The 26,858-nt window shown below is 38.9% G+C and overlaps 2 protein-coding genes across 2 annotated transcripts in view; one reads left to right on the top strand and one right to left on the bottom strand.

Moving 5' to 3' along the window:
* Positions 1-1,069: 1,069 nt before the first annotated feature.
* On the top strand, positions 1,070-2,859 carry Polr2K (DNA-directed RNA polymerases I, II, and III subunit Rpb12). Its single transcript, XM_085947690.1, has 3 exons — positions 1,070-1,238; positions 1,365-1,457; positions 2,710-2,859. The coding sequence occupies exons 1-3, from the start codon at positions 1,175-1,177 to the stop codon at positions 2,730-2,732; spliced, it is 180 nt and encodes a 59-aa protein (XP_085803816.1). The 5' UTR covers positions 1,070-1,174; the 3' UTR covers positions 2,733-2,859.
* shn (zinc finger protein schnurri) overlaps positions 2,789-26,858 on the bottom strand; it is a 91,395-nt gene continuing 67,325 nt past the window's right edge. Inside the window, exons 3-7 of the mRNA XM_085947683.1 lie at positions 8,287-11,912; positions 7,717-7,881; positions 7,025-7,275; positions 5,944-6,131; positions 2,789-5,386 (exon numbers count right to left, since the gene is read on the bottom strand). Coding sequence (XP_085803809.1) covers positions 3,534-5,386; positions 5,944-6,131; positions 7,025-7,275; positions 7,717-7,881; positions 8,287-11,912 — 6,083 coding nt within the window. The 3' untranslated portion in view covers positions 2,789-3,533. The remainder of the gene's footprint in view (positions 5,387-5,943; positions 6,132-7,024; positions 7,276-7,716; positions 7,882-8,286; positions 11,913-26,858) is intronic.

Here is a 26,858-nt window from a genome sequence, read left to right as displayed (position 1 = left end):
CGACGGGTTCACGACCTTACCCTACTCAGTGTAGCGGATAATGGCCTAGTAGATAATGGGGACCATATAATTCTATGGCCAGTGTTTGGTTCCAAGACAGACACATCAAGGCACCGCCAATCTGGATGGAAATTAAGCGCTTCCAGTTGCCAAAACATCGATCCAGTATTTTGGCTACGAAAACTTATCTGCGTTTCCAATGAGAGAAGAGAAGAGGATGGTAATATTCCGGCATTATTTATCTCGTCAAGAGGCCCCCCAAAACCTGCGACTCGAGCAGTCATCGGAAATTGGGTGAAGTCAGTACTCGCTGATGCAGGGGTACAGGAATCACCAGGCAGTACTCGATCAGCAGTCGCCTCTCTAAATTGGTTAGAGAATTACCCCATAGATGACATCCTGCAGAGAGGAAATTGGCGCCAAGAAGCTACTTTTAAAACATTTTACCAGAGACCGATATACACACAGACTTCTACAGCGGGGGAACAAAATATGTTGACCTCTTTGTCCAGCCCGGTGCACTGAGCCTAAAAGCAAGATATGTTATACCTAATTCTCATGTTAGGTTCATCCACCATATCCTGCAGGATCTATCTTGCTTTACCAGGTGATAACAAACAGATATCTCAAGGGACTTCAGAGTCAATAGCGAATAATGAAAGGAGTTTTACCTACCATTAAAACTCTTATTATTCTTGTTGACTCTGAAGTCCAGAGAACACCTACATGGTTTCCTTGAGACATATCAAATTGAATAACCAAAGACAAAGGACGCTACGACAGAAGCGTCAGTCCTGCCAGCCTGCTAAACAAGATAAGCAACCAGAGAGATTAATAATCGAGAAGAAAAGGGGGTAAAAAGGGGCCAGCACAGAAGAACACAAGGCAAAAAATACGATCAACATCTCAAGGGACTTCAAGTCAACAAGAATAATAAGAGTTTTAATGGTAGGTAAAACTCCTTTCATTAATAGGTACTAATAAAGTCTACTGATTGCAACATTTATTTTTTAACATTTCAACTTCATATTTTTGTCTATAACTCACACCATAGATAATTACTCACGTCTTATCTATGATCATTAGTCTATGATCGCGTTCTTTTGACTGCTTGCTTGGCTCAAAATCGTGAATAATTTTCTAAACAATTTGTTAACCTTGCATAATTTAAGAAATGTCTGATCCTAGCAATAAAGAGCAAACAGTAATGAAGACACCTATGGTATATGTTTGCGGAGGTGAGAATGTCGCTATTATTAATAACTGCATACATCTGTCAATGTCATAGATAACCTCTAAAACCATTTTTGACGTTTTGTTACAATAATACATGAATACATATTTTGTTACAATTTACATTGCAGAGTGTCACCGTGAAAACGAAATAAAGCCTCGAGATCCTATTCGATGCCGAGAGTGTGGCTACAGAATAATGTACAAGAAAAGAACAAAACGACGTATCCTTTGAAAAACTGTTTGGTATACCTATCCTTGATTATTTCAGACATGTTTGATTATTAAAGAATAATGTGGGGGTGACGGAAATGTTTGGTTAACATATACCTAGTATTTCTTCAACCTTCCTCTTTAAAACAATTCCAATGTTAAAATTTTCAGAGCTCTTACCTCCGATTTCATTTTGTATTTAAATACACTAGAAATTTGAGAAACATCCCAAAAGCCTACTTTCTACATTGGAAATCAAAATGAATGCAAGTAAGCACACGTCGTATTTTTGGATTCTAAATTCAAAACTAATGATTTTGGGCGGTTGTTCCTTTTTCTCACATTTTATATCATTCAGTGTTGTTTCAATCAATATTTTGTATCGGCTTTATCAAATGAACCATATGGGTTGACTGAATGGCTTACAAACAATCAGTTCTCATTACGATTCCTTGGTATTGTTGTGATTTATAATGTCTTGAAATGGGAATAAATACTATCATAGCCTTGTCCACATGGCACATTTTGACTTGCGCGCGCACCTATCGCGCCGTGACTACAGTCGCGTGCAATCGAGGTACAGATGACCTCATTGAGGTGTCCACGTGGACTCGCGCCGTATGGACATGGCCAGACAAAAATTATTCCTATAATGTATGATAAAGGATGACGAAATTCAAATATGGTCACGATCCTTAACCATGAGTGTACGACCAAGAAGAGGGAGAGATTCATTTATACTTCATACTCAAATTCATATACTACTGGACCAAGTTACATTAACAGAATTTTTACAAAGAATGGTTGTCCCACTCATTGGATCCATGCACTGGATTGAGAAAAGACACATGGCTTCAAGAAATCAGTACCTAGCATCAGTTACTTGTTTTCCCAAGGTGCAGAACTAACCTGCCAATGGTGATTTAAGCTATGAAGTCTATAATCTGTCCAATCAAATTTCTTTCCTTCCTTTCGGGAGGTGAGTTTCGGTGGATATAGCATTATGAATTCTCAAGATTTTTATATTTAATATCCACAGTTTATCTCCGCTCTTTGCCACTGATATCACGATGTGAAGTGATGTGCAGTAGGTACAGTAATATCCCCGGTAGGATGAATCCCATTGATGTCTAATGAAAAATGCTGTCACTTTAGATCATGTTGTATCTCTATATTCTCATTGTAATATTACTTATTTTTCTATTTACTTTTGTCATGTCATGTTGTGAACGTATCAATGCTATTCCTTAATTCATTATTCAGTTGTCGTATTTGATGCCCGCTGATTGCAGACTGTGAAGGGTGACTTAGGAAGAGTTTCAAGAATGCTTGTTTTTTTTTTATCAAATTAGTCTTTTATTTGTAATCTTATAAAATATAAATACAATTAACCAATAAATAAGTATAAGTAAATCTTATGACTTTTCAATGTCTTATAAAACAAAACATTTATTTCAAGTTCTACGTGATATGGAAGACTTGCACATTTTTAGGAGTTGTAAATTCTATTTTTCAAAATAATCATTGAAAACTGATATGCCATTATTCGCTGTTATAGCATTACCTGCTCTCAAAGAATATGCTTATAAAAAATACAGTAAAATGTTTCCATCGATGGTAAAATCCAAACGAGATGAACATTATGCTATTCTGAATATGTCAGCATGATATTTCAGTAAACGATAAAGCCGATCACCTAATATCGAGACGGCCGACCGGCGATACGTGAATACTGATAAAGCTAACCTGGAAGCGTTTGTCACGGAAGCGAGTACCTCGATTCCCATCTCGGACAATCTCCCGAGAGACATCGGCGCGCGTCAACATTCTAGCTTTTTTATACATACTCGTTACCTATCTTAATACAAAAAAATATATTTACAAATATAGTTATCACGGTCCCGCATAAAGGGACCTTAAATATAATATATAGTCGGGATTTTTAAACATATAAAGCGTCTTTCAGCAAATATACATAATATTATGGCCCAACTGGCGATTTGATACCGATTTACCTTTCGGTATCTGTCATGCGAAGACATGATTGCACATTAAATAAAAAAAAACTACTTAATTTAAATTTGGCACTAAGTATCCGTGGCACTATATTTAATATTCGTCTCGTCAGGACTGTCACTATCGTTGACAGTTTTGGCTTGGGAGTCAAGAGATCCGGCCCGGTCACGATCCCTGGGGCCGGGGTCCGAGGGTTCATCGTCATCCGAAGAATCATGGCCAGGAGGCAAAAGGGCGGGAGTGACAGCTACAGGATCCCATTTATCGAGTTTTGACGGATCCTTCTCGTGCAGTTTTTGGGCCAGAAGCTGCAGACTGGCTAAGGAGTTGTCGCAATCGGTTGTGTCTATGTCGGTCAAACTCACCCCGGCTCTTTCAATTTCGGCGAAAGTGCCGAATGGTAGTTTTCCCAGACACTCCAATCTCATGACGTGCATTTTACTTCGAAGATGTTTTGCGAGATGGCCATGGATTCTGAAAGCAATTTTGCAGTCGGAGCATTTGAAGGGTCGCGGATTGGTGGTGGTAGCCGCGCCGAACGTCGACGTCATGGACACTTTATTGTGATGTGACCCAGATCGTTCGTGCTTCTGCAAATGGCCATGAGTGCGAAAACTGACAGCACACGCACTGCAGCGGAACGGTCTCTCCATGAAGTGAATATTGATATGCAAACAGAGCTGAGAAGGTTTCGAAAATGTCTTATTGCATACCACGCACACCGATCTGCCGTCTTCCGTGAGCGGGCGTTTGGCATATGTGGCCACCGAAGAGAACTCGTTGGAGGGAGAAGTGAATCCGACTCCCCCCGCTCCGACCACAACATTACGAGCCACTCCCATGTGTTCGGCATTGGGTTTTTGTTTTTCTGAATCTTTTTCATTCGCCGACGTTTCATCAGTTTTGACGAATGGTCCTGTTTCAGTGATCACTTTGTCCACTTTCTTATCTGTACTGCTTGAGCTGTTCATACCGGTGTCAACATTCTCACTTTGCTTTCCGCAAACCACCTTTAAATATTCTGATGCTACAAACTTTGCATTTTCAGTACTTTTCGATAGATCCATATTAACCATCGACGTGTTTCTATCAGAACTTGCCCCGGGAGGCGGGGTGGCAAGCCTGACTGAAGTCGCTGCAATTTCGGCTAACGTATCCATTCCGACACTGTCTTTGGCTGTTTTCATGATATGAGATATGCTGGCTCTTTCCACTTTAGCGGGAGATTGAACAATGATAGACGGCTCATCCGCAACCATGACTATGTTTACTCTCCCTCTGCGGTCGCTCATCAGAGCCACATCGCTCACGGTAGTGTTCTTTAGGCTCGTGGTGTCATCGGCCGCCGGACTAACGTCCACTTGCTGCGGTCTGCCGTTTGTGTATTGGCTCTGCTTAATTCTAGAGTCTTGCAGAGCCTTTTCGGTGAGATACGCCTGTAGCATGGGTTCATCATCGCGCCACTTGCTCTGGCGCTGCGGAAGTTTCCCCGTGTTTATTGCCAAAGACACCAATAGATCTGGTTCTCCAACGGGAGTGAGCATATCGGCGGCCGGGAACCGTGCAGAAGTCTTCTCGATTCCGCTCTCCTCCTCTCTGGCATCCGCTTTACTGAGATCAATGGGCTCGCTCGGATCCAAGGGGTGAAAGTTTCGACCGCTGACCGATCTGTCCTGTTTAATGACAGATTGGGTAGAAAACGGTTTCCTGATGACCGAGTGAGCGACTTCTCCGTTGTGATTCATCGCCCCGGGGGTGGATTTCCCATCATCCACCGGAGTCCGCGCATCGGTGCGATTTGGAGCATAAGGGTATGTGGTAGGGCGGGCGGAAGACACCAGCCCGGGAGCCGGGCGCCCTTCGTACAGCGACAGCAGACAGTGTGCTGCTTCGTGTTCCAAGCGAGACTTCGAGGAATCAGTATCTGTGTAAATAAAAATTTATCAGTCAGTTAATTGTTGCGTCAAGTACCCATCGGATAAGATATAACAATTATAATACTTCTACCACACAATTATGTGGACAATTGAAAATTAAGTGGAGGAAAAGTGAGTCATCAATTATTAACCATCTGAGGAATACATTCAATTATATGACACCTCGACTCTTCAGCAGTATGACAGAATTGAAAAATTAAATTATGATTGAACCTGATCAGTGCCACGGACGAGTTAACTCGCCAAAGCATGTATGTCGCGTCAGGCCACGGACGAGTTACCTCGCGGGTTCTTGTAAAGATCATAACTTCTGGATAAACTGTTTGTGTATATTTTCTAAACAATTTTTATCATTTTAGTGTGAAAATATTCACGATAAACTCGAGAAACATGTTGATTTGGTAAATTTTAACAAATATTTGGCATTCTGTTCCTATTTCATATTTTTTAAGGGATTTATTTTATTCCAAAAACAGCTGGCCTACAAGTGTCCACCTAGTAAAAATTGGCTGGCAGTGATAAGGTTTAAGCATGTCACACTTACCACTGGATTCAGTTTCCCCCTCGTTCCCATCATCATCTGAATCAGTGTCATCTTCAGACTCTCCGCCCGTTCCCTGATTCATATCTCCGCCTTCGCTGTCATCCAGTGGACTGATCCCCAATTCGCAGCACTTCTTATAATGAGCCTTGCTCTTCATATGCTTCGTGAGATTCCCTTTTGTTTTGAAACTGAAAAAAAAAACAAACACTATGTATTCCACTCCTATTTTGCTTGTACAAGTTGGTGAGCCTGTCAGGCAAGTTACGTTTCGAGGGCGGAAGACCCCAACCACCCAAGACAGACCTCTTCAATAGACAGTAACTGGAAGGGTTTGACTAAGCAGAAAGAGGCAACATAGGCGGCCAAGACTCACTTTGGGCTCTAGTGCCAATTATGGTAAGTATAATAATAGACATCCATATTATTATCACCTACTCAATTGTAAACTAAAAAAAAATATAGTGACATTAGCGACAGCACACTGGGCATGCACAACATCGCACAACCTCACCCAAAGCATCACAGGTTCTATCCTCGGATAAAATACAATTACCAATCAGTGTTGCCAAATACACAAAATGTCACAAAATAAAAATTCCAGATAGGGTTAAATAAGCTAGATGGCAGAAAAAATTGCTAAATGTTCTCAAAGTAACATATTAGGAGATAATATTAGCATTTCAAAACAAAGAATTTCAAGAAATTTTAAAAATCACACTCGAGGGTCAAAGTTGAGAACTTTTTTCTATTAGCTCTTTCTGCCAAAAATACCGTGTAACTATGCATTACAGCCAGCACATTAATTTCTAAGCAAATCTGGTGCAATATTCTAGCATTTCGATGGGAAAATTGAAGCTAGTTGTGATATAAAAAATGCTAGGATTTAATACCAGATGTATATTAAAAAATGCCAAGATGGGAATGCTGGTAACAACTCAATGATACGCCTTTTAGATATATTGGGGCTATCTCAGACATAATATAATGAATTGCAGCTGATTTAAGGTCTACTAATTCTTCGTTCAGAAGGATTTCTTCAACGTCTCTGTGTAATGCATTAATGGAATGCAATTAAAATTACCTAAATGCGCAGTGCTTGCAAGTGAACGGCCGAACATCGGTATGTGTTCTGATGTGTTTTTTGAGCATGGATGGTTTCTTGCAACGAATGCCGCATTCATAACACACATAGCGTCCCCGGCCTCTCCCCCGAACATAAGTGTACTCTTCATTGCTCTCAAACCCCCCGGTGAGTCCTTTGCTATTTTTGCTGCCTGATTGCTGATCACCTCCCCTCTTTAAATCATCACATCCATCCATGTCGTCTGAACTCTGCAAAAAAATTATATAAAATGAGAATACAGCAAGGTTTATAACAAGTGATATTTGAAGCAGTCAATTTTAAAACCCCTCTAAAATGATGTTTATACAATTATTTTGAGTTGTGTTTTTATCCACAATACAATAGTCAAAGTTTTAGTTTTAAAAAAAGCCGAAATCTGTTATTTCTGATCAAATATGAAGGTGAAATAAATTAGTTAATCACCGCAGCTGGCTGTCACGTGATACACATTTTAACATATTAGCCAAGACAAAATCAAAATGACTTGGTGTGGATCAATATTTATAATGTAGGTTGAATTAAAAAATACACTAATATATAAACCTAATGAGAAAGTGTTTACAAACATGAAACATTCTCACTTGCCGTAAATGGAGATAAGATATGTCATCAATAATTATTATTATAAAGGTTGAACTTGTGATAGTTACCTCCTGTTTGGCCACTGTGACACTCCATTGGGACGAATGCGTCATCATATGGTCTTGTTTTATTTTGGCGACTGTGGTATTCTGAGGACGGTGACGGGAGTCATAATGTGACATGGCTCTCCCCGGAGCCAACCCCAACGGATGAGGAGTCGCTTCAGAGCAAACCTGAAATAACAAATTATTATTAAAACACCAGATAGAAAGAAGAGAAAAATAGATTAAATTGGGACATTCTGTTGTGCCAGAATTTTTAGAATGCTTGATTCCTTTTTTAGCATGACCACTGGTACTGGGAACATACTGATAAACATAAAGAATTATCGCATATTGTTTTCATGGGTTAGTAATAATGGCTCATTTGAAAACTAGATCTCATTTACAGAATGTTAAAAACTTTTTTGTAGAACATAATATTATCACCTATTTAGCTCGGGAGTAAATTTACTCACCTCTGTTACCTATGTACAATTGAATGCTTTTAAATTCCTGGAGTATAGATAGCCCTTGAATACTATTTTTAAATTTGGATATAAAGTTGTTGATCATAATATTATAATGAATGTCATTTACCTGCCAATTGCTGTACATGGAGAGCGAATGTTGGTTTTGAACATACGTCGGCTGCGGGCGATTCAAAGTGCAGTAGTAAACTTTGGTGGAACACTTCAGGCCCAGGTAGGTATAAGCGTGACCATTGAGATACAGCTGACCATAAGCCTTGGCAGGACGAGGAGTCTCCGGAGATATCAGTGGCAGAGTATTGGCGTTGGGGGTTATTCCATGATGTCTCTTGGGCGTGAACGTCCCGGGCTTCAAAGGCAAAGACGTCGGTCTCAAAAACTTAGATTTCTGGCTTTCCAGTTTTGCACTTCCGAGACTCGTGATGCTCTTTTTGAAATAGGCAGTTTCGGAACGCTCTTGAACGACGGACGAGTCATCAATCTTCATTGATCTTGAAGTACAAATTATGTTTTCGGATATGGTAACATCGACAGTTTTATTCAAAATTTCTGATTTGGATATCAAATTTTCAAAATTAAATTGTCTTATTTCAGCTTTAGCGGGCAACCTCATTTCTTTCTCGTTTATTTTAATTATAGGAGGTTTATCTGTGATATTACAGGCATCATCAAAAAAATGAGACGGTTTATTCGGAGAAAATATTTTATATTCACTCTGAACTGATAAGATTCTGTGTGTCGGAGAGTCCACGCTGTTGCTTCTCTGAAGTATTTCCGTATTCTTCCGTAATATTGAATCAATCTTGTTCTGCGCCTCACTCTGTTTAGAAAGTGGACTAAAATCCGCATTCGGAGTCTTCGGGTTGACTGAATTTTCGAAATTAATTCTTATCGTTGGCACAAATTTAAGCCCGGGACTGACAGGGGAAGCGATGAACGGCGAAACTGCGATTGCTCTGCAAAAAGGGTCTCTCTTATCCGTGTTGTGATTTAAAATTAAATTGGAAATTTTGAATTTCGATCGAGGAGATTGTAGTTTAATATTATAATCCGCATCGGGGCTAAGCAGGCTTTTACTTTTCGCCCTTTCGAAGTGATTCTGATCTTCTCTTGCATTACCAGGCCCTAAATTATTATTCAAGGCCTCAATGCTTTTGGTCATTTTTTGACTTAGCTGTTGAATATTAGGAATAAAGGTATTGAGTGAGTTTGGACCCGGAATGCCTGGCACGTAAGGGATCAGTTTCCCGCCGTGAATGATAGTGGAGGCTCCACTGGGAGACGCCACTGGACTTTCGGGAGGCAACGTCAAAGGATTGTACGCAGTTATGGAACTTATCGGCGGAAACTGAAACTTAGTCATATTTTGCGTAGGCATTCCGGAAACGGTCAAGGTTGGTGTGGAAATATTCGGAGTCATCGAGACTACGAGTCTCGGAGTTTGCGGCAGGGGAGACTGGAGAGGTTCTTTCGGAGTCGGCGGATTGTGAACCATTGTCCCTCCAGAATGCAAGCCCGACCTCACGACTATGCTGCTGGTTTCAGGTCCGAGCGGTTTCGGAGATGCTCTACTTTGCGAAATTAGAGTGGGCGAATGCTGCGATGTCGTAGGTTCAATTCTCAACGTGGTAGTACCTCCGGCAGTATCGACAATTTTGACTTCTCCACCGAACATCTGCAACGATGTCGAATTCTGTCGCATGGGTGACAATGAAAGCTCTTCTAGGGATCTCAAGGTGGTCGGTGTTTCAGTGCACCGCATTTTACTCGGAGGGCTATATATTTCAGATCTTTGAAGACTTTCCTCACTTATTTTAGACAGGGAGCTGAAACTTTCTGATGAATGCGAATCTGCTCTCTGTTTGCTGACAGGCGACATCATGTTGACTTTCAGATTGACATCATAGTTAGCATAAACGGATGATCGCTGGGATTCGGAAACACTCTGCGTATCGATCAGCCGAGTGTTTCCCAACAGAGGACCGGGCGATGGCAGCGGAGCCGCAACTTCCAGGTCATTCTTTACAATCACCAGATTTTCAGGTTTGTTCCATCGGCCCGAGGGACATTTCAAAGTGGAGCTGGCGAGTTTCGCTAACGTGTTCGGATTGTATGTTTCTGGAAGAGTAACGTGGACTGAATTACTTCGAATATAACTATGTTCAGGCCTACTTAATTTACGTATGTCTCTATTGTTCAATAGAGTTCCATTAAGGGTCACATTAGACGATACGGAATTTCCTTTACAATAATAAAGCCTGTGTATCTCTAAATTATCCGCACTTCTATAAGGTATCTGACACACCGGGCACACGTACAATGTTTCGGAGGCATCGTACGTTTCACTCGTCACGGGCAGGAGTCCGGTGGCCTGAGCTCTAGCTTTCAGCAGCAAGTCTTTGATAATGGATCCCTCAGGGTTGAGAGGATGCTGAGACCCCTTTAGCGATTCGGGGGTGGCAAAACTTTCCGAATAGCATCTCTTTCTGTGGTTCGGATCACTATCATTATTTTTTGTAAGATTCAACGGCACATTTTCACTTTTTAAAGAATCATGAGAATTTAAATTGATATCGTTGTGACAGTTTTTTTGATTAATCATATCTTTGCTATATTTAACATGTAGAGGAGACATTAACGTATCAACTATGGCTTCATTATCTGATATAATCTTTGAGATATGTCGGTTTATTAAATCGGGATTTGGAGACAGCACCCTCTTGGGAGTGTCATCTTCCTCTTGATAAAATGTAGCTTTATGAAACTTGGGTTTGTAAATTGATTTAGGCCTAGAGTCGACGTGCGAGCTCGCAATATTAGAGGGAGAAACACATTCAGACATCGATAAATCTGTTGACAGTTCGTTGATGTTTTCTAATCCTTCGCCGCCGTGTAAACTTATCTTATCATTACTCCAAGCCGAATCCGACCTGGAGGTATTGTTGACATTAGTGTCGGTCTCGGATCCGAGGGACCACTCCTCGTCCGTGTTTGCAGTCTCTTCGGCGCCTTGAAGTCTGAGGGCGTGAGATCTCGATCTACAGTGCTTGTAGAGATTAGATTTGGTTTTAAAAGCGAAACCGCACGGAACACAGGGGTACGGGCGCTCATTAGTGTGAGCGCGGATATGTTTTTGCAGAACTGACGGTTTGGCACAACTCAACTTGCAGTACGGACACACGTGCCGACCGTTTCCGGGACTGTTTGATGACTCTTTAAGATTCGTTTCGTTCTCTCTGAACTCTCCCGCGTGAAACATTTTATTTTCAATTTTATTAGCAATTACACTATCGAAACTGGTGCTGCCGTCGATGTCTCTCGCGATAGCCGGCATGCGCTTATCATTATAATCCTTATGACTAATTTGTACATTGTGTTCTGCGTCACTGATTTTCATATCGTCGGATTTGGCAGTGGCGATCGCCACGCGCATAGTGATGGGCGCCAGGGCGTGCTCCGAAGACGGCTCGGTGGGTGGCGTCGTACGCCTCGCAGGAGGAACTAGCGGGGAGGAAGGCAGGTGACGAGACGTGCTTTGACTGGAGATGCTGTCGAAGAGCGACGGGGTGGAGCGACTCAGCCCAACGTCCACTTGTAGCATGACGGGCTGCACGGCTGTGGCCATCTTCTTAAATTTCTTGTGTAAATATCTACTATCATTATTATTATTCATAGTGTGAAAATCTTCCAGGGGCTTCTCTGTGTGCGTTCCACCAGGGTTGTCATTCCGGTTTTCTGAAAAGAAAAAGACCCAAGATTAGATCATTTTACTTTATTCACAAATTACAACACTTCTGTGTATAAGTTCTTAACAATTAATTGTGTGGTTTTTAATTCAAAACCATACACCAACAAATTAGGGAGGTAAACGAGGTACATTTTTTTCGGATCCTGCCAACAGTTTGAAATGACCGGAGCGCACCAGAGCTCAGCTCCAGTTCATGAAATCCCCCAGATTATCGCTCTGACAATTTATTTCACCGACTGATATAGGTAGGCCATATAACAAAAAATCTAACCCACTTATTTTAATAAAAAATAAGATAAAATTGTTCATATTTTTGAAAAATTATCGAGCACTCTGGTTAGTAAAATCTTTTATTTCGATAGCTGACCCACCTATCAAGCCGGCCGGTTCAAATGAAATGAACACAAGAAGTAATGACATATAGAAGAGTTCTAAAGTCAAGGACAAATTAATAATGATATGATAACAACATACATAACATTGGCAAAGCAATTAAATCAAAACATAAATAGATTATAATATTATACAAATATTTTATTTTTTGCAAAGAAAACACCTCATAATATCATAATAATTACATATAGGTACAGAGCTCTAATGAAGTGACTCATTAGGATTAAAGTGTGACCTTAATGCCTCTATGGGTGAATTTCAAAACTGCAATATAGTACATTGTATTGTATTATTGGAGTAATTATTTGTTTAATTAAATAAAACACAATTTTATAGTACTTAATCCACTTTTTTAATTAAATTTTGAACCGGTTTCGTCCTCCTCAAATGGACATTATCAACTCTGTATATGTGTATGTAATACATTGTATTGATAATTGGTACCTATTTCAAAAAAATTGTAAAAAGATTTTTTGTTTCGTTTTATGACACAATAAACTAGGATACAATATATCTAGTGTAAGTATTACTATTTTATTTAGTTGACTATCAATAAATTAAATTAAAATAAGCAATAGTTCTGACGCACATAATAAATGTAAATAAGTGGATAGTTTTTAACATTACTACGTCATTAGGAAAGTTGTTGTTTAGTTACTCATCAGCTGGGCATAATTATTATTATGTTATACGTTAGCCGGTTCGCACACCTAATGCCGGGTCCACACTGGCAACATGTCGCCGGCAACCTCGTTAAATTTTACGATAAGTATGATAATTATCGTAAAATTTCTTAAGCAATTATGATAATTATCGTAAAATTTAACGAGGTTGCCGGCGACATGTTACCAATGTGGACCCGGCATTATATGTACATTTATATGTAGGTATATCTAATACAGCGAGGCATGGAGAGGTGTATGTTGGGCATCACGCGAAAGGACCGTAAGAGAAACGAATGGGTTAGGAAGCAGACAGGAGTACGCGATGTAACAAGACGTTGCCAAACAGCTGAAATGGAGATGGGCAGGGCACATTGCTCGCCGAACGGACGGCCGCTGGACAAATGCCGTCATCCAGTGGTACACAAGGGGCACAAAACTGCCACAGGGTCGCCCTAAAAGCCGCTGGATTGACGAACTGGTAAAGTTCGGCGGAAATACGTGGCAGCGAACGACACAGGATCGAGAGAGTTGGAAGAAGCTTGGGGAAGCCTTCATCCAGCAGTGGATTGACCCCGGCTGATGATGATATCTAATATAATATTATGCCTATTATATAGGTACCACATTCACGATATAGCTATACGTTAATCCCAGTGGCGTGCATCCGGGGTGCAAATCAACACCTCCTACGCATAAGGCCGGAACTGCAAAATCGTACTTTTCAGTAGTACGATTTTCATAAATTTTAATGACACCACAACGTTAATTTTTAAAGCTGAAATCGTAATTTTTTAGTTGATCGATATACCTACCTATTACAATGTATTGATTGAATTTTTGTTTTTTTTTCGATTTTGGATAATTGTTGTAAGTATTATTTTTTTAATTATTTAATAAAAGGCAATTAAATCAAAATAGCCAAAAAACGCAGTTACGGCCTTTTACGTAAGCGATGTCGAAATAGGCCTCTGACGTATTCTTTCCTAGACGCCCTTTTTACCGAAAACAGTAATGATATTTTAAAACATTTATATTGGAGTATTTGTTACGTTAGGTTAGGTTATCATTCTTGAATTCATAAATTTTGCAGAAGTATGCCATGAAAATTGCCGTTTTTCCAACCTGGCTTCCAGTAAACCGACTTGTAACTAAAGTAATGAAAAAATATCTCACTTGTACATGTTCAAGAAATTACTCACAAAACTGCTCCTAACTCATGTATGTCATTATAGTATATAGGTATGAGTATGTCAGTTGTACTTGCAAAATGATACTTAATATAAATTCGATTAAATTCTACAATATGTAAGCCGATAGCTATTTCGGTTGTAACACCATTATCAAGACTTAGTAGACAATAGTAAATAACAACCGAAATAGCTATCGACTTAAAAAAATATCCTGTAGAATTTAATATAATTTATATTACCATTTGTAAAATAGAATTCTACCGAGTAAATACTGACTCAATTAATCAATTAACAGATGTACTTGTTTAATCCTCTGCCTGTCAATTCGTTATTATTTTATTATTGTCGAAGAAGAGTTGTGCATGCCCTGGGCGCAATGTTCTGACGTTGAGATGAAAAACAGTTGCGGAAAGCAGTGGTGAGGGGGGAACGGAGCGCACCGCGGGGCTTTCGTTTCCTAGAACGCGTCATGTTTTCCGAGAACGACCGCAGCGGCATCGAATCTCCCCACGAGAACCGCGTAGGCCGAGCGACTCACGCCGCCAAACAGTCGAAATCACAACACTGACGACATCGAATTCGTATAAAACACGGGGCAGGGTTGTCGACAACGCAACACGATCAGCTGATTGAAAAAATGGATTCATTCAGAAATTTTAAATGTTGACAGTTGAACAAAAAAATCCGATTGCTCTGAATCACTTCTCTCAACAAAATTTTATGGAAAACCGCATAGAAGTATTAATAAAAGTATGCCCATTGAAGCAAAAATAGAAGGTGCAGAGTTCCTCAGCATCTTGTCTGATGGTGGTGTTAGTAATCGTTACACCAGCATAACATTAATTAACATCGAGGGTGGAATATCGGCATTGAGAATTATTAAGTACCTAACAAGGTATATAATAAGACCATCACTATGCGTTTTGATACTTGAAAACTGTAACCAGTGACGTCCCGTGGGGGTAGGCAGATTGAGCGACGCTTGGGGGCGACAGTTACCTAAAGGGCGGCAAATCGAGGAGAATAATTAGCTATACATAGAACGCTACCTAAACTTAGTAATAACGGAAATATCTTTCATTAAAAAATCAGCTCACTGGTTGGAAACAATATAATATATTAATTAGGTAATGTTATAACAAGAACTTATTTTTTGTCGGGTTCACGATATCTAGTTTACCTCCATTTTCATTGGACGTCACGTTCTTGGTGACCAGCAATGACACATGTATACCTGATTTAGAATTTATCAAAATATGCCAGTCACTCGCGAGTTTTAGAAGTTGTCAGATGTATTTTTAAATGTACCTATCTGAAACCGTATACTCGCATTATTGTCTATTGAATCAGAGTTGGCATTAAAATTAGATTTAGTGGTACCTATACCTATATCTTGTTAGTAATGTATCCATACAACACATTTCTTAAATATTGGAGTCATGAAAGAATGATAAAAGTACCTACTGTATGAAAAAATGTTGCGGCATTTTGGCATTGCCTAGGGGCAGCATTTTGTCTAGGGACGACACTGACTCTAACCAATGTAATAGCGCCTGTACACGAGCATGGATTTACTGTCGACAATAGTGCTTATTTTAAACTATCGTGACAATAACTGTTTACACCTAAAAGTGCTGACTGTCTCTCTGACAATCTCATTCTTCAAGAGTAAGCGAGACGCGATGTTGTCATTTTATACTACTATTTGACAGGACGTATTGAAAATCGGTCAACCTCAAAATGAGTAACTAGTTCGTTTTTTTTACTGGCAGGTTGACCATTATCGTTCTACTGCGCATGCGCAGATCATACTTGCGTATAAAAAATCAGCACAACTCAGAAGCTTCCAAACTTGTTTGATTCATGCACGCAATCTTGCCAACTGCAGGATAATACATGTTTCCCCATAATTTTTCTTACTGTGCACAGTAAATCCATGCACGTGTAAACGGCGTATTGAGCATGGACAAAAATCTGAATTTCATTTAATACGTTCATAAATCCAGTGTAGCCACTACAAAATAATCATAGACAAAATCCCCCCGCGGATTTGACTAATTCAAACAGATATATTATTCTAAACGGCCATTGGAATTTCAAATAGGTAGGTAGGACCTACCTAAGTATCCAAAATTCGCCCAATGCGATTCCATGCAATTTCAAGGACGACAATAAATTATGCCGTCGAATTTCCCTCCATTTTCAGACGTTACCTGATTTGTAACTGAATATAAACATTATTTCACTAATATGTATATTATACTACGTCCGTTAGCGATTTGCTTTATTTGCGTGGGCTGCAAAACTTCAAATGACCTTCTTTAATGCAAAGAGAAACAATCCCAGAGAACGGAATGTCGACTTTATTATGAATTTAAAAGGCTTATTCATCGCGTTCATAAATACAATTTTCAGTTGTAAAAACGTCCAAATTACCGCGAAACGCACACGTTAAAAATAGTATCATTACAAAAACAGGTCGTTACCAGTTTGTGGTCAATATTGTAGAAAGAAGAATACTGTCTAGTAATTTTTTTTTGGCAGCAACGAGATACTTATATCTTAGAAATTGACGGAAACACAATGTAACAATGTACATAACACGATATTTTCATCAGGAAGATAGATATGATGGTGGGTGGTGACTGGTGTATTCACGTAAAATATTGCATGACAGGAGGAGAGATAGGTCCTACTTTACTTTAGGAACCATAGAGAATGTTAACCAATTAATTCATACAAATAAATAAATTATGATGTTACTGAATAAACATCAATTTTTTTAATAAGCATGAGCCTATATAAATACAAGTCACAGCAACGGGTTAGTAAAACATTAAAACGAGTGTAGATACCTAAATAAGCTGAAATAAATTTATTTCAAATGCATCTAAAGTTGACAGAAATCAATCACCGTGGCAACACCGTCCAGTCTCTGGCAGCAGAGAATGATGCGGCACAAATCGAAAGAGGCAGGCGGCAATGATTGACAATGGTGTTTTATTAAAATTCAGTACGGGCGGCGAGTTTCCACTGATTCCAAGAACTCGCCCGGGAGCATCATTATCAGCCATTCAACGGACGGGCGGTGAGAAACCAGCGAGTGGAGTGAATTACTGGGAACCAGATGAAAGATGGAACGCGGGACGAAGCCGAAACAATAGGGAATGGAGTTGATCATCGAGGATCTTAACCGTGTAAGGATTCATGCTTCCAAAGTTAGTTAATAATACTACTACAAGATCATTCAATGCGTACTACCTATACATAACACGAACAATAACCATGACAATATAGATCGCATGAAAGTCCAATTTAAAATTATACCATGCAATGGCCACATGATAAATTTCTCCCGAGAATTATCAAATTCTGCACCAAATCATGAAATTGAAGACGTCCGTAAGCGACACCCTGGCAGAAGAAGAGCACAGTGGCTCAAAAATATCAGATACCGGTTTGAGCTCAGCATTCTTCCGTCTGCCCTGAGCAGCAGCAAACAAGAAAAGATTGCCAAAATCATCACCATTACGATATTGGACAAAACGAAGACAAAAAAAGAATTAAAAATGAGTTATCTTAAAATAGCACATTATTCATAATTTTGCAATGTTTAATTCAATACAAAAAACCTTTCTTGCAAATCAAATCGAACTCGAATGTGTGTATATCTGACTATTTAATGTAAAACAATAATATGACTCATTTTATCAGATCAGAACAGGTAAAACATTGCGACATTACCTCATCTCACGCCATTTTCAAGTTTAGATTAAATCATTGTGTGGTGATTCATAACTGTAAAAATCTATTGCATTTTACTACTTACATGAGAATAATAATAGTTTATTATTACGTACAGATTTATAAGAAAAGATAGATACTAATAAATCAAATCCATACCATAATGGCATAATATATCGTCTTTTATTGTTTATACGTTTTAATATTATCCAGACGCATTCGCGGAAAACATACGCTTACATGGTGAGTGCTTCAAAAACCCTTTCATCTGTTTGAAAAGGTTTAGGTACCGCTATGTCTTGAACGTATGGGCGTAGATAGTTACTAAGCCAAAGGGAGATAGAGATACAATAAATGCAGCGATGTGTGATGTACAATTCGCGGACCGTCATTAAAATCAGATGATGAAATAAACATTAATCTCGGCTGATCAATTTATATTATTGTGCTAACTTCGTGGAGTTTCAAAATAAAGTCTTATGGTACGTTTACATCTGACACTTATACCGTTATACTTATTTTATGTGTCGGACATAAAATTTCATTTACTGTTTACACCTGCATGGATCTGACATAAAATTCTGGTATACTTCTCGTTGAAATAAAGTCTCGACACTTTATTCAATGGCAACATTGGAATAAATATATGCGGTGTTTACATATGATATTGTAATTTATTCGGACACTTATTTTGTATACTTCTCAAAAACGTTATGTCAGTTGTCAATATGGGAATGTTAAAAAAGAAAGCAGCGAGTGTTATTATTTTAAGTCTTTTGGCAACAAAAAGGAGGAAAAAATGGTCTAGATGGGTGCGGGAATGGATTCAGCGACGAGAAGAACTAGGTGCCTTCCGTTTAATGTCAGAGTTTAAAATCGAAGATCCAACTCAATTTGTGAACTTTAGTTTGCAAGATTGGACCTTTTGCCAAAAAACAAGACACACAATTCAGAAATGCGTAGAAGAACGATTAACAGTAACATTGCGATATTAGCACTTGATCGTCATTGCATATTCAATATAATATTATCGTACCTAATACGAGTGCAGGTGTGGGCCAAAATGAATTAGGTAATACCATTTGAAGCGCATTTTTTCTTCACAGAGTGCATCAGAATTAATCGTATGTGCCGAGAACAAGCGATATTTTATTTTCGAACAAAATCCATAGAACACGGCACATCCGATTTATTTCTCATTGTCTATGATTTTTGACAGATCGCTACAGTACATTTATTAACGTAAACGTTGGGCATACATTCATGGTGTACCTATGATTATTGATTGTCCGTTGTTTTAGAAATATACATATGCAATTCACTAGGTACCTGTCAAACTACGAATATTGTGTCAGGTACTTGACATAAAAGTAGACGGTGGTCCAACTTCGGTGATATATCGCTCCAAGTTCGAACTTGTCGAATACGCGGTGTTTACATTTGCGTATATAAGTAGATTGAATAAGTGGTAGGTGAGAGTCGACACACGCAAAATAAGTGGCAGATACAAATATACTTACTGTTTACACTTAAGTGAATATGGTGTCATACATAAATATGACGATATTAGTGTCAAATGTAAACGTACCATTATCCACCAAGGGGCACAGACATCAGAAAAAAATATTGAAGAATATAAGTAGGTACATAATATTATATAGATGGTAGTAATTAATATACGACGCGGTAGAAAATTCTTCAAAAATATCTGAAAAACTTTTGACCCGAAAGTGAATCATATTTATAATTCAGTCAGGTTATGTACCCATGACAATTTGAAAGCGAGCATGTGGATTAGAGCTTTCATAATCAAAACGAAGTCTTTTTAACCTTTTTTATTCTACAATTTTGATCGTTAATTTTATTTTTTAGACCTATTAATAAAATTACCAACGGAACACATATAAGGGAAGTGAGGTTACCTTCTGGGTGTGGCTGCAACATGACACGACACTCGAGTGTGGAGGTAAACTTACACACGTCGCATTCAAAAATAATATGTTATTTTCAATATTTACGTCTGTATCGTAAGTTCGTCATGTAAAAACGCGCATTTAAAATAGATTTAATATAAGGAAACTCGGCGGGGTTGGTATTCCTGACCGTCATCAAATCTATGACCTATGTGGTATGACGACTGGCTTTCGCATTAATACCTTATTTATCTGCTCTTAAATTAATTAAACTAATAATAAATTAAACAGCAGCATAGCAAATGTCTGAACTTACCATGAAATGACAGACGTTCAGAAATCAGCTGTAGGTATATTGCTTAAATTTAACCGAATAAAGTTTGTGTTTAACTCGAAGAACCTGAGTTTTGCGAGGCTGGCAGTCTCTTTCGACGGCAAAAACATCTGCGGCTAGTGAACCAGTTATCGCCAGGTTTGTGATGGTTTTAAGAACGACCGTTAATGTTCAATTGATGGAAATGGAAGCCGATACGAAGACAATACGTTGGCAGAATATAAAATTATTTTCCTCTGATGCGTTTTTTTTCAACCGCCAATATTACCATTGTATCGCAAACTATACTGGTCTTCGACATGACGGCAATTGCGACGTGATTTTATTTTTGCTATATGCATAATTAAATAACAGTGGCAAAGGGTGGAGGTAGGCTGTTGATCCGACAAAAAGAGTGCACACTAAACTTTGTCAGCCATACTTATTTGTTTTTATTGACTATTAACCTTAACTATTGTGGTTTGGTTTACGTAGTTTGGTTTAATTTAATTTTAAAAACTAACCAGTAGGTATCATCTGCAATTTTTACTTGTAGTTCAATGAATACAAATAAGTATGACTGACAAAGTTTAGCGTGCACTATTTATGTCGAATCTTAACAACTTACCTCCACGCCTCACCAATGATAAATATTGACCATTAAAATATATTTATTTTTACTGTATCCAAAATCTATCAAACTGAATTATAATAGGTAGCTACTTCGTATTCAATCAAACACTGAAGGTAGTGTAACGTTGCATGAGAGGTGTATGTCCGGCATAATGCGGAAAGACCACACAAAATATCAATGAATAGACAGACAATAATCACGGTGAAATGCCAATGGACAGGACATGGCCCTGGACCCATGGACAAGCGGGGGCTGACAGGGGTCTAGCCTAGGGGACCGGCGTGGCGGATCGACCAGACAAATGGGATAAATACACATCTTCAACTTGCTCCAATAGTAAAAAAGTCGCATGCGTCACCTTTTAAAAATAAATATATGGTTGTGCGATGTAATTTTTGTTGTTTATTTTTGTGTTGATATTCAACAACTCCATAATTCTACATGTTTAAAAATCGCTAAAAAATACACTGAAATTTATTTGAACCCGAATACCATTTGGAAAACGCCATTGAAGAGCGCCAGACTGCCTTTAACCTTAGCGATAGGTAGGGGGTCCGGAAAAGATCCTGGCCTGGGGGTCCACTTTAGGATGTGGGGGGGGGGGGGGGGGGGGCATGGGACCGTATATGTATGTATTTCGGTGAGTGTTTAACTACTGGATAAAAATGGAATCATATAGTGCAGAATAAACGACTACAGAGGACGACGACAAACTCGTAGTGGCGATGAACTAAGGACCACCGCGAAGAGGGTATGGAGATATGGGAGGCTTTCATTCAGTTGATGATAAAGATATTGACATTGAATGACTCCACGGCGCACACCGATTATGGGTATAATAATATAACAGGTTCTGCGATAGGAGCCTACCATATGTCATACACTTCGATCGAATGACTGCAATTTTGCAGCATTTGAAAAATTTGTAGCGTCGTATGGGGAGCGGGATAATCCTGACTCCTCCGTAGTATCAGATTAAAATCTTGAGCATCAGTACACTGGTACACAAAGCTGGACCTCACTTTCTTTCTGGGGTCAGTCTTAAGCACCGAGGTGCATGGTTGCAAATAATCGGTCCCGTGCGGCTCCGTTCGGGACAAAATGTGAGCAATTAAATATTCATTATGTCGCAATACAGCGCTGTGGAAGGCGGGTGGTGGAGGGTGTATTGACTGAGGTTACGTGACCGAAAGTCCATACAAAAAGTATCACAATTTCTTGACAAATAATCGACATTTATTTACGTCAAGACAAATGAAGTATATTTTTTAAACCTTTGCAGAATGTTTTAGTGGTCTGTACATTCATACATAAATACGACATATGTGGTTGGCAAATTAAATTATTTTTATAGAATACATACATACATAATATAAAATCACATAATTTTCCAAACTTCTGCGACGTGATATATTTTCAGGGTTACCACCACACACTACCTATGACACTTATTGGCAGATGGTTCTGAGATTATTATTATCATTTACTAACGAGCAGAGTCGTTCTGTTGACATTGCTCCTTGACCAAATAAAACGGCGAAAGTAAATGAGTTTTCCGAAATGTTTTAAAAACATTTTCCGGGCATAAAAGTGCGGACAGTGAATAAAATACCAAAGTATTTGGCGCGTTGTTTACTTCGGCTTGGCGTCGGAAAGTCGAGCGAGGTGCGCGTCCACAATTAGCTGGCCATACACGTCTCAATAATTCGTAGAATTTTGCCCCGCGTACAAGAATCCCATGTCAAAAAATATACCGAAGAAATGAGATACTATTTGCGCAAAAACGACAAAACGAACGCTATCATAATTTAAAGACAACATTCTAAAAAAACAGTTCGTTTTCGTGTTCCTCACTGTTGAGGATAGTTTAAAATGTCCCGTCCTCGTGCCAAATGCTTAGACATCAGTGGAACTTGGTTATTACGAGGAAGATGGGACCGACTGAATTTGCTCGTTATAAGCGGTACTCGTTATATCAGAGAATAGGTATATATTTTTAAATGAGCGGTCACATAACGCAAAAAATAGCTATTCAAACAAAAATACACAATTATAATTTTTCCCCGAAACAAGCATGGCATTCATAAACTACAAAAAAAGTTGTTTATTGTAATGAACGTTGGTAGGTACCTACTGACTTCACAAAACTTGGATTTTTTACATGCAATTTCACCATATGCGTGGATACTTTTTCAATATTGTCGGCGAAAACACAAAACACCAATTAGATAGGTAGGTACTTAGACACTTAACTAGTGTCATAAACGTAATCCGATCCCGGCGGCATCCTGTCCGGTCGGATTTTATTGCTTAAGGTAGAAATGTATTTCATTTATATTTGATTTATTAAAAGTGTTCTGATCTATTACCGTAGTCATTAATTCATATACAAAAACAAATTTTAATAAGTATGTGTTTTTAACCGGCTATTTTAAATGTACTATACAATGTTGTACTATAATGTAATATTGTAATATAATGTACAAGCATCGTCCCGTGTGGTTTCGCTTTGCCGAATGCCTCGCCATTCAGGAGCGCGTTCCCAGAGCGCTCAAGTAATCATGCCTTGTAATGAGAATGAGTGCGACAGCAATAATGTTTGTCCGTAGCTGGTAGCGTGAAATAGCAATACTTCTTGGAGTGCCGTTCACGGCTCGTCTCGGCGCGCGCAACTCAAACGTATAACCAAAAAAAGACTTTGTCTACGAACATTTTCACACACGGTTATACGTTTGAGATGCGCGCGCCGCTCAACGCTTCGCCGACTTCGCCCACGTAAGACGCCCAGGAAAACCTCCCGAAAGCGGTTTCATATTAATTGTCTGTTATTTACAGCTTGGATATTTTTTATAATGTTGATGTTGCCTCAGCACTATTAAACATTTTAATAGAAAAAATCTTATTGACACATTTACGAAAACGGTTTTACTATTAAACTTAATTTTCACTATTCCGATGACATCAGTGGAAAGTGAAAGATGTTTTTCCACACTCAAACAGACCAAGTGTTTTAGCAGAAACACCATCACGCAACCAAGATTGAACGCATTATATATGCTCAGCATCCAAAAAAGAATGATACAAGACATTTCTGACTTCAAAAAACGTGTGATTGAAAAATTTGTGTCGATGAAAAACAGAAGAATGGATTTCTTATAGAAATGAACAATAACATAAGTGAAGGTACAGTGAACCCCCAATTCTACGGTTTTCAAGAGACCCTAAAAAACGATACATGCGGGATATATAAAAAATGGCAACTCGTTTTTCTCCTGGATTTTTTCGACGTCTTAAATTATTTTAAGTTTCTCAGTTATAGTTTTCTTCGTGGGGGCATTTTAGTTGCGACTTATAAAAATTCGTGATACGAGGCAAGACTGGGCGCCGACCGACCTGTGCTAACAAAGCGACGCGACTGTAAGGTCTGTAATCTGTATGTATGTATCATAAACAATTCTACGAAAGCGAAATGAAAAATATTCAATGAAAACCGTCAATCGGGATAATATTTGTGACGGGACCATAATATTTAGACGATAGATCGAGGAAAACGATAAATCGGGGAACGGTTAATGCGGAATTATTAAATTTAACATTGTTCTTATGGGTGTTTTGTGGGACTTTCAAAAATGAACGATCCATGCGGGAAAACGATTTATGCGAGAACGGTAGATCAGGGTTCCTCTGCAATAATATAAAACCAGTATGAGTGGCAACTTCAATATAAAACGGGTGAATATTATTATATCGGGCCAAGTCCCACGGATTCTTCACGATGTGTGCCCGGGTATTCCGGCTGGCATTTGAGAGGTGGAGTGGAGCGCACCATGATACAACAATACAGACTCGCACACAGCTGCTGCTGTCGCCAACACTTGTTGCGTGCCAGCGTTCTGAATGGAGCCAGACCGGCGGCGCCGACCGGTTTGGAGGCGGGCGTCTCTCCCCCTCCGACCCCCTGAGTAAAACATCCCCTCGCCGCTCGACCAAAACCGTGACACGCGTTCTCAGCCAGTGGCATGCCTGGGATTTCGCCGCCGCGGTGACTAAAGTAAGGCAATGCTAAAGTTCTCAACAATATAGGTATATTATGAAAAGCATTTTCAGAATGGGAATTTCTCAGTTTACCTACCTATATATATTTTATTCTTGATAATCACCATACACATACATATATCACTACCTCGGTCAGATCGAAGCCTTAATGCCTATTAAATAAGCAAAAACTATTTTTCAAATTTCCTGTTGAAGTTGTACAATAGGTCTAGCACAGTGTTTCTCATCCAGCGGTCCGCAGACATTTTCTGATGGTCCGCGTATTATTGGCGTCCAAAAGCATACGCTAAAAATTCCAAATCATCAAAACCCGTGCGCACCTGCAAGTGTCTGCAGTGTGTTTTTGTTCTAAAATAGATTAAGATTTTACGTGATGAAATTAACTACGATCAGACGTCATTATACGTTACTATATAAATAATATTTTGTATTTTTGTGTTAGTTCTCCGCAAAAAGTTTCTAAGTTCAGTGGTCCGCAGGTGTAAAAAGGTTGAGAAACACTCTTTCAAACGAAATAACAAAAATTGATGTGAGGTTTTCGCTATATTTATTAAAAATGAAAGCCGTATGTATACCTACATATCTTTACTTCAACGATATCAAAAGCCTGAAAAATGGAAACTCAATTTCAACTTCAAATATCACATGAAACAATGAACAGATTCGAGAATAGATGGGGAAAACAAAAAAGTACATCCCTGAATGCACAAGTGGAAAGGGCGAAACTAGGATCCCACACAACATGATGCACAAAAAACCCGCTGACCACGGTCCTCCTGGCAGACCTATCAAAAGATGGAAAGAAAACTTTAAGACTCAATTTTGAAATCTGAATGAAACAGACCCTTACGTCGTCTACGTCGAAGAAAAATAATTATCCTATTACGACTGTGATGGTATAATTTCCTGTTCAACCAAACACAGTAGACATAACTGAAGTCGCTGGCCACAATTTATGTTTTTTTATTATTATTCCGAATATATGATAGAAGATTGAACAGTGACGAAGGGTGACTTTTGGAAAGAGGTAGGCTGTGGAGAGAGCACATTTGTCAGGTAAATACTTACGGGAAATAAGAAGATAATCCGATATTACTACTGATGAGTAGGTACACACTAATGACAGCGACACACTAAATCTATAAAATTTCAAAAACTCACTGACGATATAAGCTGACTGTGAGGCGCTTATAAATCCAGACCAAGTTTGTAGACTTGCCTGAAGAGATGTGACGTAACAGCTATAGAAATTTGATTTTGGATTATCACGTTTAGATTTCAGTCATTCAGTTGAAAACAGATGGCGCTTATCATTTGTTTTTGATTCTAAACTTGACTAAATTAAACAGTCGGCATTCTAAATTCAAATTCTGACAACAGATGACTCTCAATATTTTTAGATTTTGCACATTTTATTTATTTATTTAAATTTAAATTAAATACCTACTTGAAGATATAGTTTTCTTAAAAGGTAGGCTTTAAATAATCGCCTAGTATGGAGCCTTGGCCACTGAGATTGAATACAGATGGCTACTAATCTATGTTTTCCATAAAGAGCACAAGTACCTAGTGATAGCTAGAGTTAAGAATTAAGAACAAAATATGAGAAGCAACATATAGCTGATTAAGCTTCGCTAAACTAAGACCGAATGGTTACGTTAGATGTTAGAATTATGATGCATAGATTCTAATCTACTTACTACTGTGTATGTTTTGACAGCACACTTCCCAATCTCACATTACAACCGCCACTGTTGCCAATACAGTCAGACGACAATGAGGAGTTACCTCAGCGATTCCGAATCGGGCTTGACGCACGACGCCGACTTTTGAGCACGTCCATCTAGGACAGTAAACTCGTCTTCTCCCGGTCACGGAGCATTCGTCATAACTACGGGTGCACTACGGAGCATTGATGCATGCTGTATTTACAACTATAATATCTGAGAGGTACAAAATTGACTGTCAGTAGGATGTACCTACCTATCATAATATATACCCACGATGGGCGAGCGGCTTATTTGT

The sequence above is a fragment of the Rhyacophila brunnea genome, unplaced genomic scaffold, assembly GCF_057557595.1.
Source record: "Rhyacophila brunnea isolate RB1 unplaced genomic scaffold, BYU_Rbru_1.0 scaffold_2, whole genome shotgun sequence".
NCBI classification, from domain to species: domain Eukaryota; kingdom Metazoa; phylum Arthropoda; class Insecta; order Trichoptera; family Rhyacophilidae; genus Rhyacophila; species Rhyacophila brunnea.
This window is presented reverse-complemented; position numbering and strand designations above follow the sequence as displayed.